This window comes from Tachyglossus aculeatus, chromosome 16 (genome assembly GCF_015852505.1).
Source record: "Tachyglossus aculeatus isolate mTacAcu1 chromosome 16, mTacAcu1.pri, whole genome shotgun sequence".
Lineage (NCBI taxonomy): Eukaryota > Metazoa > Chordata > Mammalia > Monotremata > Tachyglossidae > Tachyglossus > Tachyglossus aculeatus.
This window is the reverse complement of record NC_052081.1, coordinates 40,203,777-40,219,073: the sequence shown is the minus strand read 5'-3', so window position 1 is coordinate 40,219,073 and position 15,297 is coordinate 40,203,777. Positions and strand designations below refer to the sequence as shown.

Here is a 15,297-nt window from a genome sequence, read left to right as displayed (position 1 = left end):
CAAAGGTCGGTTCCTCAAAATGGACGTTCCCGGAACGTGAATAAAGAAGCGTGACCGAGCCGCTTTCCCACGGAAAACTTCTTCGTCCTTCAAGTGTCGGGCGCCGCTCCCTCCCCCGACCCCGACGTGGGGGGGTTGGCGGAGGGGACGGGCGGTGGCCACACGGGCCCTTCACTTGGAGAAGTCGCTGGCCAGGCCGATCCTGCCCCCCTCCTCCTCCCCCTCCCCGCCACCTTGCAGTAGTGCTTCGATGGGGATCAGGTGGGAGGGGGGGCCCGGGCTCTGCAGCGACAGAAACTCCGATACGTCCATGGCACTTAACGTTTCGGGCTGAGGGTCCGAAGGGTCGGCCGCCGGCCGCCTCCGCTCGCGGGAGGGCGGGGTGGTGGGGGGCGAGGACGAGGAGGACGAGGAGGACGAGGAGGATGAGGAGGAGGCGGCGGCGGGCGGAGGCGGCAGGGCCGGGCCCTCGGCCGGTTTCTGGGTGGGCTCGGGGGGCGGGGAGGAGCAGTCCTTCCTCCTGCTAGCAGCTCTTTCCTTGGCCGAGTCGCGGCAGGCGCACTGACACTGGCAGGCCTCCTCCTGCTTGATGATGATCACGGGGACGCTGAGCCCGATCTGCTGCACGGAGCTCCCTGGGGGGCAGGCAAGAGAGGCGACGTTCTCCATGGGGACGGGGACGGAGGGAGCATGTGTCCCAGCGGCAAGGTGAGGGGATCCGCTGGGCGCCGTCGTCGGGCGCGACGCCCGGGACGGGGGCCGTGTCCAACCGCCTCGACCTGTACGTACCCTAGCGCCTCGCACAGTGCTCGGCACCTAGTGAGTGCCGAACGGAGACCGTCGATGACTACTACGGCCCTGAATCCGTCCGGATCTGGGGGGGAACGGGGCAGCCGGCGGCTTCCCGAACGGGCACCTCACCGTCCCGTCCGCGGCGGGGTCCTAGAGCGGGGCTCGGAGGGGCGGAGCCGAGGCCGGCAGGGAGGCTGCCGTTCTCAAAGGCGGGATTCGAACTCGGGTCGGCTCTGCGGGCCAAGGGGCTGACTGGTCTGACTTGATTTCCACCCGGGGGGGTGGGCGGCTTACGTACCTGCACTTCCGGCGACGGGGACGGCCGTGGTGAAGAACACCTTCTCTACCTTAGAGGCCTGCTGCTGAAAGAGAAGACCCAAACCGCTCTTATCACGGTACTTGTTACGCACTTACTCTGTGCCAAGCACTCTTCGAAGCACGGGGTGGAGACTGACTCATCAGTTTGGACACCGTCCCTGCCCCACATGGGGCTCGCACTTTAAGTAGGATTTAATCCCCGTTTTTACAGAGGGGGGGAACTGAGGCACAGAGAAGGGACTTGCCCGAGGTCCCACTGACAAGTGGCAGAGCTAGAATTATTCATTCATTCATTCAATCGTATTTATTAAGCGCTTACTGTGTGCAGAGCACTGGACTAAGCGCTTGGGAAGGATTAAAACCCGTGTCAGTCGATTGCATTGACTGAGCGCTTACTGTGGGCAGAGCACTGTACTAGAAGCAGCGTGGCTCCGTGGGAAGAGCCCGGGCTTTGGAGTCAGAGGTCGTGGATTCAAACCCTGGCTCCGTCAATTGTCAGCTGTGTGACTTTGGGCAAGTCACTTCACTTCTACGTGCCTCGGTTACCTCATCTGTAAAATGGGGATTAAGACTGTGAGCCCCCCGTGGGACAACCTGATCACCTTGTAACCTCTCCAGCGCTTAGAATAGTGCTTTGCACATAGTAAGCGCTTAATAAATGCCATCATTATTATTATCATTACCAAGTGCTTGTACATATTTACTATTCTATTTTGTCAATGATGTCCATCTAGCTTCACTTCTATTTATTCTGATGACTTGACACCTGACCACGCTTTGTTTTGTTGTCTGTTTCCCCCTTCTAGACTGTGAGCCCGTTGTTGGGTAAGGACCGTCTCTAGACAGAGAAGCAGCGTGGCTCAGTGGAAAGAGCCCGGGCTTTGGAGTCAGAGGTCATGGGTTCAAATCCCGGCTCCGCCAACTGTCAGCTGTGTGACCTTGGGCAAGGCACTTCACTGGGCCTCAGTGACCTCATCTGTAAAATGAGGATGAAGACTGTGAGCCCCCCGTGGGACAACCTGATCACCTTGTAACCTCCCCAGCGCCTTGAACAGTGCTTTGCACACAGTAAGCGCTTAATAAATGCTATCATTATTATTATTATTATTATTATTATATGTTGCCAACCTGTACTTCCCAAGCGCTCGGTCCAGTGCTCTGCACACGGTTAGCGCTCAATAAATACGGCTGAATGAGTGAATGGGAGAGTACAACACGGCAATATAACAGACACATTCCCTGCCTATATTGAGCTCCGACCCTCAGGCCCGTGCTCTTTCCACGAGGCCACGCTGCTTTTTCGGGCAACGTACGGCCATCCAAGCAGCAGAACTATGGCGAGTGAGCGGTGCCTCCCCCAACCCCCTTGGGAGTTCTCCTGGGGGGAAGCCCAGCCCGTCGGGGTTAAGGGGCGACAGGCCGGCTTTGGCCGGGTCCCTCTCCCGGGCCGGCGGCTGGCGGATGCGTCGCTCCTGCCACTGGCACTGCCCCACTTGGGCGGCGGCCCAGCCCCGGCTCCCTCCAGCATCTCCGACCACTTGCCGAGTTGGCAGCCCCCCGGTTCCTGGCTTTTGCGCCGGTTTGCTAATATTCCGGAAGCGTCCCTGGTAGGAGGAGGGGAGCGCGTGCCCTTTCCCGGACCCCGGAGAGAGGCCGGCTAGAGGCGGGCCGAGCCCGGAGCCGGGAGGTTCCCCAGCAACGGGCTCCGGGCCTCCTCCGTCGGGAGTGGTCGGCCCTGTGACTCACTGCCAGTGTGCCACCCCGGGGCCACCATCCAGCATCTGAGCATCTCGGGCATCTGAGCCAAGGACAACCAGAGCGGCGGAATCAACCCCCGTGGTGAAGCCGGGTCAGCGGGACAGGGGTTTCTGGGCACCCCGTCAGGCCCAACCGCCATATGACTGGCGGCTCAAGTCAAACATCCCCCCCCGGACACCGTGGGCCCGCTCACGGACTAGTGGAGAGGGCCCGGGACCGGCAGTCAGAGAAGGACTTTAAGCCCAGCTCTGTGCTTTGCCTGCTGTGAGACCTTGGTCAAGTCACTGGACTTCCCTGGGCCTCCATTTCCTCATCTGTCAAACGAGAACGAACTTCCCATTCTCTCACCTCAAACAGACCAGGAGCCCCGCACGGGACAGGGACTAGGCCTACCCCAGAGCTCGGGCTCTTGGTTGGCTAATAATAATAATAATAATAATAATAATAATAATAATAATAATGGCATTTGTTAAGCGCTTACTATGTGCAAAGCACTATTCTAAGCGCTGGGGGGGATACAATGTGATCAAGTTGTCCCACGTGGGGCTCACAGTCTTAATCCCCATTTTTACAGATGAGGTAACAGGCTCAGAGACGTTAAGTGACTTGCCCAAGGTCACACAGCCGACTTGTGGTGGGGCCGGGATTTGAACCCATGACCTCTGACTCCAAAGCCCGGGCTCTTTCCACTGAGCCACGCTGCTTCTCTATGAGAAGCCAAGGAGAAGAAGGGCTATTCCATATCCAGTCCTGACTCTGAAAATTTCCCTTTCTCTAATCCCCCGCCCCACTGAAAGCTGAAGGTCTCCTGGTAACGGTTTTCTGAGAAGCAGCATGGTGTAATGGACGGAGCCCAGTCCTGGGAGACAGAAGGTCCTGGGTTCTAATCCCAGTTCTGCCCCATGTCTGCTGTGTGACCCCAGGCAAGTCGCTTCACTTCTTTGGGCCTCAGTGATCTCCTCTGTAAAAAAGGGTTCAAGACCGTGAGCCCCACATGGGCCAGGGACTGTGTCCAACCCGATTTGCTTCGCTTAGTACAGTGCCTGACATCTGCTGTGTGACCCCGGGCAAGTCGCTTCACTACCTTGGGCCTCAGCGATCTCCTCTGTAAAACGGGGATCAAGACCGTGAGCCCCACGTGGGACAGGGACTGTGTCCAACCCGATTTGTTTCGCTTAGTACAGTGCCCGACATCTGCTGTGTGACCCCAGGCACGCCGCTTCACTTCTTTGGGCCTCAGCGATCTCCTCTGTAAAACGGGGATCAAGACCGTGAGTCCCACATGGGAAAGGGACTGTGTCCAACCCGATTTAGTACAGTGCCCGACATCTGCTTTGTGACCCCGGGCAAGTCGCTTCACTTCTTTGGGCCTCAGCGATCTCCTCTGTAAAACGGGGATCAAGACTGTGAGCCCCACGTGGGACAGGGACTGTGTCCAACCCCATTTGCTTCGCTTAGTACAGTGCCCGACATCTGCTGTGTAACCCCGGGCAAGTCGCTTCACTACTTTGGACTTCAGCGATCTCCTCTGTAAAAAGGGGATCAAGACTGTGAGCCCCACGTGGGACAGGGACTGTGTCCAACCCGATTTGCTTCGCTTAGTACAGTGCCCGACATCTGCTGTGTGACTCCGGGCAAGTCGCTTCACTTCTTTGGACCTCAGCGATCTCCTCTGTAAAACGGGGATCAAGACCGTGAGCTCCACATGGGAAAGGGACTGTGTCCAACCCGATTTAGTACAGTGCCCGACATCTGCTGTGTGACCCCGGGCAAGTCGCTTCACTTCTTTGGGCCTCAGCGATCTCCTCTGTAAAACGGGGATCAAGACCGCGAGCCCCACGTGGGACAGGGACCGTGCCCAACCCGATTTGCGTGTATCCACCCCAGCGCTTCGTACGGTGCCCGACGCACAGGAAGCGCTCAACAAACACCAGACTGATGATGATTTCTGTTATTATTCAGCTACTCACCATTTGTTCTTGGTTTGGAGGTGAACCGGTGGCGCCATTTAGAATCCACTGGAGGTTCTGGTCTCCCATGACTATGCTGGACTGCAGGATGGCGGCGCTGGGAGTGGGGGTGAGGGTGATGGTCGGATTGCTGGCCAGCACGGGGCCGGTCCCCAGGGGCAGAGTCTGCACCACGGCCGACAGCGGCTCGGACCCGCTCGCCGTCGCCGCCGGCGGGACCGGGGCCCCGGCCACCACGGACAGTCCCGGGACAACGGGCTGCGCGGCCCGGGGGGGCGGAAGGAACTCTTGGGGGTTGGCGGCGAACTGCGGGCTGGCGGGGACAGGCACTTCTGGAGGCTGCAGGACCGCGGGGCCGCTTCCAAACGCCGCCGGCCGCGGGCCGGCCCCCGCGGGCGCCGGCGGGGCCGGGGGCGGCCCGGCGGAGGGAGGGGGCTCGGCCGGGCCCGGCTGCAGGAGGAGCGGGAGGGCCAGCGGCGCCGGATCGCCCGCGGACGGAGGCGCCGGGGGGCCGGGGTCCGCGTCGCCGTTCAAACTGGCCATCAAGGCAGCTGTTAAGAAGGACAGAGGAAGAGACGAGTCCGTGGAGGCGGCCAGCCGGGGGGGAGGTCGCAATCCGACGGCTTAGCTCTCCTCGGGGCCTGGCTCTTCGCTATTCAGAGGAGAGGTCACGGGTCAGAGGTCAGGGGATCAAGCCACTTGTCAGCTGTGCGACTTTGGGCAAGCCACTTCACTCCTTTTAGACTGTGAGCCCGCTGTTGGGTAGGGACTGTCTCTATACGTTGCCAACTTGTACTTCCCAAGCGCTTAGTCCAGTGCTCTGCACACAGTAAGCGCTCAATAAATACGATTGATTGATTGATTGATTTTCTGCGCCTCAGTTCCCTCGTCTGGAAAATGGGGATGAAGACTGTGAGCCCCCCGTGGGACAACCTGATCACCTTGGAACCTCCCCAGCGCTTAGAACAGTGCTTTGCACACAGTAAGGGCTTAATAAATGCTATCATTATTATTATTACTCCGTACCGCCCCGCCTTCTGGGGCCTCCAGCCTTCGTGGCCCATTGGCAAGGGTTCGGGCATCAGAGGACCTGGGTTCTAATCCCGGCATTGCCACTTGTCTGCTGTGTGACCTCGGGCAAGTCATTCCACCTCTCTGGGCCTCAGTTGCCTCATCTGTAAAATGGGGATTAGGACTGGGAGCCCATGTGAGACAGAGGCCGTGTCCAACCCGATTACCTTGTACCTACCCCAGCACTTAGAACGGCTTGGCACATAGTAAGCACTTAAACACCATAACTGTTGTTCATTCATTCAATCGGATTTATTGAGCGCTTACTGTGTGCAGAGCACTGTACTAAGCGCTTGGGAAGTACAAGTTGGCAACATAGAGACGGTCCCTACCCAACAGCGGGCTCACAGTCTGTCGTTGTTATTATTAGCAGCTATTATTATTATCAGCGCTTAGAACAGTGCTTTGCACATAGTAAGCGCTTAATAAATGCCATTATTAGTAGTAGTAGTAGTAATAATAATAACAATAAGCCAAGTTTGGAGACGTTCCTGGGCTCTGAGGCCAATTTCTACTTTCTGGAGCCACGGTTACCCTTTTTCCCAGAGACAGGCTCACACCTCGGAACCCGTCTGAGAGATGATTCTCATGTTTAAGTCGCTCTTAGAAGACGAGGGCTCTAGTCCCGGCTCTGCCCCTTGCCGGCTCTGTGACCGCGGGTGAGTCTCAAATTTCCCTGGGCCTCAGTTTCCTCGTATCTGTGAAATGGGGATCAAAATACCGGTTCTCCCTCCCTATTAGACTGTGAGCCCCGGGTAGGCCGGGGACTGTGTCCAATCTGATGATCTTGTATTTCCCCAACTCTTACAACAGTGCCGGGCCCAGAGTAAGGGCTTAATAAACACTGTCAAAATAAAAAAGTAAAGGGCTCGCTCTCTCGCTTCCGACTGTCAGCTCTTTGAGGGCAGAGACCGGGCCTTTATCACCATGGCCCCCTCCTCCAGTTGTCGCGAGTGCATAACAGCCACCAGCTGACAAGCTTAGAGAAGCAGCGTGCCGGGTTTGGGAGTCAGAGGACGCGGGTTCTAATCCCGGCTCCGCCACCTGTCTGCTACGTGACCTTGGGCGACCCACTGTGCCTCGGCTTCCTCATCTGCAAAACGGGGATGGAGACTGTGAGCCCCAGGTGGGACAACCTGCTTACCTTGCAATAATAATAATACTGATTTTGGTATTTGTCAAGCGCTTACTACGTGCAAAGCACTGTTCTAAGCGCTGGGGGGGACACAAGGTGATCAGGTTGTCCCACGTGGGGCTCACAATCTTAGTCCCCATTTTACAGAGGAGGTAACTGAGGCCCAGAGAATAATAGTAATAATAATGTTGGTATTTGTTAAGCGCTTACTATGTGCCAAGCACTGTTCTAAGCACTGGGGAAGATATAATAATAATGTTGGTATTTGTTAAGCGCTTACTATGTGCCAAGCATTGTTCTAAGCGCTGGGGAAGATATAATAATAATGTTGGCATTTGTTAAGCGCTTACTATGTGCCTAGCACTGTTCTAAGCGCTGGGGAAGATATAAGGTAATCAGATTGTCCCACGTGGGGCTCACAGTCTTCATCCCCATTTTACAGATGAGGGAACTGGGGCCCAGAGAAGTTAAGTGACTTGCCCAAGGCCACACAGCAGACAAGTGGCGGAGCCGGGATTTGAAGCCATGACCTCTGACTCCACTGAGCCACGCTGCTTCCCTAAGTGAAGCGACTTGCCCAAAGTCCCACAGCTGACAAGCGGCGGAGTCGGGGTTTGAACCCATGACCTCTGACCCCCAAGCCCTGGCTCTTTGCACTGAGCCACGCTGCTACAACAGTGCTTGGCACATAGTAAGCGCTTGACAAATCCCACCGTTATTATTCTTGAAGCATCATCATCATCATCAATCGTATTTATTGAGCGCTTACTATGTGCAGAGCACTGTACTAAGCGCTTGGGAAGTACAAATTGGCAACATATAGAGACAGTCCCTACCCAACAGTGGGCTCACAGTCTAAAAGGGGGAGACAGAGAACAAAACCAAACATACTAACAAAATAAAATAAATAGAATAGATATGTACAAATAAAATAAATAGAGTAATAAATATGTACAACCATATATACATATATACAGGTGCTGTGGGGAAGGGAAGGAGGTAAGATGGGGGGGATGGAGAGGGGGACGAGGGGGAGGGGGAAGCACTGTACTAAGCACTGGGAAAAACCCACGGGCGAGATGTAGACCCAGTCCCTGGCCCTCGCACAGTCGAAGAGTCAAGAGGGGGGGAGACGGAGTTGGTGGCAAACTTAAGGAACGGCGGTGTCCCTCTGGGGGAGTCTATCTTGTTTGGAACGGTTTCCCGAGAAGCTCCTGGAGGAATTTCCCGGCTACGGCAAAACCTTCGGGTTTGCAGGTCCGGCCTGCTTTCTCCTCCTCACCAAACAGGGCAGCTTCACAGGGACAAGCCCATAAAAACCCCAAGTCTGGAGGAGGAGAAAACACTTGGGCTCTCGGGCGGAGGAGTCTGCGGGTGACGGGATCCCCTTCCCTCAGGACCCAGATATCCCCCCGGCTCCCCGGAGACGGACAAACCTGTCTGGGGAGAGTCCTCGTGAATCCCTGGGTCGTCCGAGTTCTGGAACATCGATTCGAAGATGCTTGCGGGTGAGATTGTGCTCAGGTCCTGGCCGTGCGTCTGGGGGAAGACACCCCAACAGCTGTTATTGTTATGGTGTTTGTTAAGCGCTTACTGTAACAATAATAATAATGACAGCATTTGTTACGCGCTTACGATGTGCAGAGCACTGTTCTAAGCACTGGGGGGGATACAAGGTGATCAGGTTGTCCCATGGGGGGCTCACAGTCTTCATCCCCATTTTACAGATGAGGTCACCGAGGCCCAGAGAAGTGAAGTGACTTGCCCAAGGTCACACAGCTGACAACTGGCTGAGCCGGGATTTGAACCCATGACCTCTGGCTCCAAAGCCCGGGCTCTTTCCGCCGAGCCACGCTGCTTCTCTCTGTGCCGGACACTGTTCTAAGCTTGGACGCACGGGGCTCAGCGCCTTAGTCCCCATTTTCCGGATGAGGGAATTGAGGCCCAGAGAAGTGAAGGGACTTGCCCAAAGGCACACAGCAGACAAGGGGCAGAGCTGGGATGAGAACCCAGATCCTCCTGATTTCCACAATCCACTAGGCTACGATGCTTCTCGGTTAGACTGTGAGCCCACCTTTTAGACTGTGAGCCCACTGTTGGGTAGGGACTGTCTCTATGTGATGCCAATTTGTACTTCCCAAGTGCTTAGTACAGTGCTCTGCACATAGTAAGCGCTCAATAAATACGATTGATTGATTGATTGTTGAGGGCGGATAACGCCCCAGCAGTTTTGCTCCCCACGGGTCCCTCCCCACCACAGAGGACAACAGGGCCTAAGCGGTCTGGTTTTTTTTCTCCCTGAAAGATGCCGGCTCTCGTGTCTCTCGCTGCGTGTCACCATCATCAATCGTATTTATTGAGCGCTATGTGCAGAGCACCGTACTAAGCGCTTGGGAAGTACAAATTGGCAACATATAGAGACAGTCCCTACCCAACAGTGGGCTCATAGTCTAAAAGGCGTCATATAGCGAGGGCCTGCCATCCCACCCCTATGTTTTCCAGAACGAACAAAAGGGATTTCTGAGTCCGGGACCCCACGAGACCCACCCACCTCCGCCGTGAGATTTAAGCCGTGGTCCAGGTGCCAAGGTGTGACCTTGGGCAACTCACTTCACTTCTCGGGGACTCAGTTACCTCATCTGGAAAAGGGGGGTTGAGACTGTGAGCCCCAGGTGGGACGGGGATCGCAATCGACCCGATTTGCTCGTATCCACCCCAGGGCTTAGCACAGCGCCTGGCACTGTGAGAAGCAGCGTGGCTCAGTGGGAAAGAGCCCGGGCTTTGGAGTCGGAGGTCACGGGTTCAAATCCCGGCTCCGCCACGTGTCAGCTGTGTGACTTTGGGCAAGTCACTTCACTTCTCTGGGCCTCAGTTCCCTCATCTGGAAAATGGGGATTAAGACTGTGAGCCCCCTGTGGGACAACCTGATCACCTTGTATCCCCCCCCAGCGCTTAGAACAGTGCTTTGCACATAGTAAGCGCTTAACAAATACCAACATTATTATTATCAAGAGATACCACCATTACTATTATTCTTATTTTCATTAAGGGGATGCAACTTTGGGGGTGGGGGGAAAAAACGGCCAGTAAAATAGCAGTCCTTTGCTACTTGATTGAACATTCCTTCGCGGAGCATCTGGGCCATTTTTCAAGAAGGATTAAGTGGCCTGGGCTTGACACCTCCTGTCACAGACCCATTTGAGCAAGTGATAACTCATTTCTCCAGCGATGCACTGTCAGACGAGGATGCCTCAACCCCTTCCCCGGGAAGATTGTCCCGAGTTGCTATTCAGGCGCGTGTGCCTACAGCCAACTGAAGCTCGGCGTCTGATTTTATAGCACGGCTGTTTGAGGCCGACTCCCGGAGCCTGCGGGAGTGGCAGTAAAAACACCTTCTGGTCCCATGGCCGGGAGCCCAACGGGCAACTGGGCTCCGGAGGGGGAAGCCGGGCTAATGCCAGTCTGACTGTCAGCTGTGTGACTTTGGCCAAGTCACTTCACTTCTCTGGGCCTCAGTTCCCTCATCTGTAAAATGGGGATTAAGACTGGGAGCCCCCCATGGGACAACCTGATCACCCTGTAACCTCCCCAGCGCTCAGAAAAGTGCTTTTACACATAGTAAGCGCTTAATAAATGCCATCATCATCATTATTATTATTATTATAATTTCTGCCTGCCGGAGAAGTGGCGTGGCCTAATGGATAGAGCACAGGCCTTAGAGTCAGAAAGACCTGGGTTCTAGTCCCGGTACCGTCACCTGTCTGCTGTGTGACCTTGGGCAAGTCACTTCACTCCTCTGTGCCTCAGTTCCCTCATCTGTAAAATGGGGATTAAGACTGGGAGCCCCCCATGGGACAACCTGATCACCCTGTAACCTCCCCAGCGCTCAGAAAAGTGCTTTACACATAGTAAGCACTTAATAAATGCCATCATTATTATTATAATTTCTGCCTGCCGGAGAAGCGGCGTGGCCTAATGGATACAGCATGGGCCTTAGAGTCAGAAGGACCTGGGTTCTAGTCCTGGTACCGTCAGCTGTCTGCTGTGTGACCTTGGGCAAGTCACTTCACTCCTCTGTGCCTCAGTTCCCTCATCTGTAAAATGGGGATCAAGACCGTGAGCCCTTTGTAGGACAGGGATTTGGGTCCAACCTGGTTTGCTTACATCCAGCCCAGTGCTTAGAACAGTGACTGGCACATAGTAAGTGCTTAACAAACACCACAATTATTATTATTAGTCTGTCAACTGGGGCTCAACCCCGACCTGTTCTGGATACCCCACTGCTTCCGCCTGCCCCGCTTCCCCACAGATTGGGGTCAATAGGCTCTAATACCCAAGTTAAATACAAATTTACTGGGGGCTTTTTACAAGAGGGTTTTGTATCCTCCCCAGATACCTGATCCAGTGCTGTGCACATAGTGGGTTGCCTTTTTTTTTCTTTCATCATTATCAGCCATCTTAAAGTCATTTTTTGCCCAGATGGTTCTCCTCTGGCAGGAACCGCAAGTGTGGCTTTTGGTACCAATCGGAATGGGACAAGACCACAGAGGCGCCTGTTTGAGCAGAGATTCAGTGGGACGTTGTGTCGAGGCCCATCCTGACCCCGGGGGCCTGGCAGGAACATTTCCTCGTACTCGGGAAGGGCTGGGGAAGTCGGAAGAGACCGTCCGAGCCGGCTCATCATCAGGATGAAGTCCCGCCATCGGTCAGTCACTGGTGTTTACTGAGCGCTTACTGGGTGTGTGGAGCACTGACGTAAGTGCCACGGAGAGTACAACAGGGCAAGTAGATGGGATCCCTGCTCTCAGGAAGCTTACAGTTTAGTCGGGGAGATGGGGGTTAAATTATAGGGCGGGGAACTAACGGAGCGGGAAGAGCACAGGCCTGGGAATCAGAGGACATGGGGGTCTAATCTCAGCGCCTCCACTTGTCTGCTGAGTGATCTTTGGCAAGTTACTTCACTTCTCTGTGCCGCAGCTCTCTCATCTGTAAAATGGGGATAAAGGCTGAGCCCCATATAGGACATGAACTGTGTTCAATCTGATTAGCTTAGTACAGTGCCTGGCACGTAGAAAGCGCCCAACAAATATCACCCCCCCCCCAAAAAAAAAGAGAGTATAAGGAGATGGACATAAGTGATTCAGGGGCAGGGTGGAAACCAGAGTGGTTAGATGTACGGACTTAGTTGCATAGTGATGCAGAAGGGAGGCAGACTAGACTGGGGAGCTGACGAGTTAGTCAGGGAAGGCTTCCTGGAAGAGATTTGATTTTAGTGGGGCTAAGAAGATAGGGAGGGAGGTGGGGGTCCCTCAGTCCTAACTCAGAGGAAGGGGCTGCAGATTTTTTTTTTAATGGTATTTGTTAAGTGCTTACTATGTGCCAGGCACTGTACTAAGCTCTGGGGTAAAAACAAGCTAATCAGATTGGGCACAGCCCATGTCCCACATGGGGTTCACAGTCTTAATCCCCATTTTCTAGGTGAAGGAACTGAAGCACAGAGAAGCGACTTGCCCAAGGTCACCCAGCAGATGAGCGTCAGAGCCGCGATTAGAACCCAGGTCCTCCTGACTCCCGGGCCCGAGCTCTTTCCACTGGGCCACGCTGCTTCTCCCGCAGGAGAGTCCTGACTCCAGCTCGTCTCTCGGTGCTCCTCAGGAAGGAGGCTAGGTTTTTCAGCCACCATCCGCCGGACAGGCCAACGGGTACTCACTGGGTTGGAGCTCTCTCGCAGCTCGGAATCGGTGGACAACAGACTCAAATCGCTCAGGCAGAGTGAGTGGTTTGTATCCTGGGAAGTGGAGAGAAAGAGGAATAGCTTGAAACAGGATCTTCCAAATGAGGGAATGCGTTGGAGCAAGTGATTGCAAAACGTGAGCTCTCAGGGCTTGGGAAGGTCTAGAAGGCTGAGGTCCGGGCTGGTGGCTCTGGGCGAGAGGCCTCTGAGGGGTCTGTCAAAAATGCACAAGGGCCCTTGTGTGGAGTTCCCCCTCCGGAAGGAATCCCATTTCCTAGGCTTAGGATGGTAAAGGTAACAAAACATTGATGGGATTATGTGTTTCTCTCTCTCTCCTCTCTCTCTCACACACACATCCCGCTTCCCCAAAGCTTCAACTACAAAAGCTTCAGAGTCATCTGACCCAAGGCAAGTCTGCCCTGACTGCCAAATACTGCTTCCCTCAATCGGGTAGATGCTTCAGCCCGATACCCACCTCCACCAAAGCCCTTTTTCCCCAAGGTCTGGAGCGTCCATAGGGCCGGGCCCTAAGCCAACTGGGGGGACCCTGTCCCGAGCAATAGGGAGAGGAAAGGAAGTGGCTAATTCCCGCTCAAGCGGAAGGATCTGGGGGCAGAGAGAACCACCGGGCTTTGCTCAAGTCCCATGAGAAATTCCTGGCTTCCCTCTCCCACCAAAAATATGTCGCCCGTCTTGTTCTAATTTACATCTCGCTCTCTTCCCGACACGTCTCTGGGGCCCAACAAGACTCCGCGCTTCCATCTTGACGTGGAAAAGGAAGGCTGCCTTTCCGATCTCGTGAACCGCGGCAGTGGCAGTGAGCATCCAAAGAGTTGCCTACCTCAGACAGGTGGTTGTTTGGAAGTGCGTTATAAGAGTGCCCTTTGTTATCGTGACCTCTCATGTGGCTTTTGAGGCTGTACTGAGTACTGAAGGTTTTCTCACAGCCATTACTGGGACAGAAGAAGGGTCTTTCACCTGGAAGAACCACAAAGGAGCATTAGCGTTAAGAAAAGGGAACCTTCTGCCCACTTTTCCCCAAGATCGAAACCAGGCCAGCTTTCTGCAGAGCATCAGATTGATTGAAAATCTCGGGGAGGAGCTCATTCTTTTCAGCTTTGAATCATCCCCCCCCCAAACAACTCATTTTCTGGGGGAAACCGCTGGATTTTCAGGTCAAGTCTTGTTTGAAAATGGGAGGGGGTGGAGGCCGATAATCTTACATCTTACAATCCCGTCCCCGGGGGAAAGGGTGAGTTGGACGGGACCCGTCCGGCCCCAGCACTCCATCCTCCACCACTCCGGAGGCCGCGGCAAGGGAGATGGTGGATGGGAGGGAAGGGACTCCAAACTCACCGGTATGCGTTCGGACATGCGTTTTGAGGTGGTGGCTCGCGGCGAAAGCCTTCCCACAGCCGTCGTGATCGCATCTAAACGAGGCGTTGACATAAACAGAAGCATCAGTCGTTAGCCACGGAGGCCTTTCATCTTCAAAGCCCTTTGAAAGCACAAACTACATCCCCCGTTCAGGATGCTCGTGAGCGGGAGGACCTGCTTTACAGGTGTGTGTTGGGGGAAGCGGGGGGTGACGTCCGCAAAAGGGGGAGCGCCTGAGAGGGTCTGGCTCCCCACGGAGCCCCGTGTGAGCGCTGAACTTTCCTCTGACGGCTCGGTCCAACTGTACGCATAGACGCAGGGAGGGGCATACGCCGTCACCGCAGCGATGAGGGCCAGGGCCGGGGGTTCCCCCGTCACAAAAAAGGAAGGGGGCAAGAACCCACCCTAGGAGGGGGCGTTGGCGCGCCGGTTCAATCATCTCGGGGAAATGCTTTTCCGCAGATGAAGTGCTGGCCGGAGATTTTCCCGCCACAGATTGCCGGGAGCGGCACGGACGGAGCCGAGTCGGCACGCGGATGATGAGCGGCCCCCTCCCGGCCCCCTCCCCAGCTTCTCCCGGTAGGGGTGGGGGCTGAACAGATGTGCCCCGGGGTCCCCGTTGGCCCACAATGGAAGAGAACGGGCAACACGTGGGGCCAGTGGCGGAGGCCCAGGCTCTACCGAGCAGAACCCTTGACGGGGCTGGGGGCTTGGGGGCCAGGGGAGGACACCCACCGAAATGGCTTTTCTCCCGTGTGCGTTCGGATGTGCTTCCTCAGGTCGCTGAGCGTGGTGAAGTACTTGCTGCAGCCCTCCGATTCACAGTTGAACGTCTTCCCCGTGTGAAGCCTCTGGTGTGCTTTCAGCCTGCGAGACAGTCCGCGGGGGGATCCCGTTAAGCCCTCCGGCTCCGCCCTGTCCCGGACCCCCGCCGCCTGGGCCACCTGAGCGAGGCTAGCGGGTCGGGGGCAATCAAGGCTCGGCCTACGGGGTCCTTCACACCGGGCACCTCGGTCAGTGTGTTGGGGATGAGGACGACGAAATGACCCTCGCTGACCACGGCCCCCTATCCAGTCATGGGCAGGGACCACCCCGCGTCTCACCGGGCTGTCTGCCGCCCACCGCGGGCACGCTCACTCCCC

The 15,297-nt window shown here is 55.7% G+C and overlaps 1 protein-coding gene across 3 annotated transcripts in view; it reads right to left on the bottom strand.

Annotated features, from left to right (window-relative positions):
- Positions 1-15,297, bottom strand: part of MTF1 (metal regulatory transcription factor 1) — a 39,073-nt gene continuing 23,776 nt past the window's right edge. For all 3 annotated transcript variants that reach the window (XM_038758034.1, XM_038758035.1, XM_038758036.1), the window contains exons 4-11: positions 14,891-15,022; positions 14,135-14,208; positions 13,620-13,756; positions 12,755-12,832; positions 8,481-8,583; positions 4,839-5,389; positions 1,091-1,154; positions 1-635 (exon numbers count right to left, since the gene is read on the bottom strand). In XM_038758034.1, the coding sequence (XP_038613962.1) occupies positions 172-635; positions 1,091-1,154; positions 4,839-5,389; positions 8,481-8,583; positions 12,755-12,832; positions 13,620-13,756; positions 14,135-14,208; positions 14,891-15,022 (1,603 nt within the window). In that variant the 3' untranslated portion in view covers positions 1-171. The remainder of the gene's footprint in view (positions 636-1,090; positions 1,155-4,838; positions 5,390-8,480; positions 8,584-12,754; positions 12,833-13,619; positions 13,757-14,134; positions 14,209-14,890; positions 15,023-15,297) is intronic.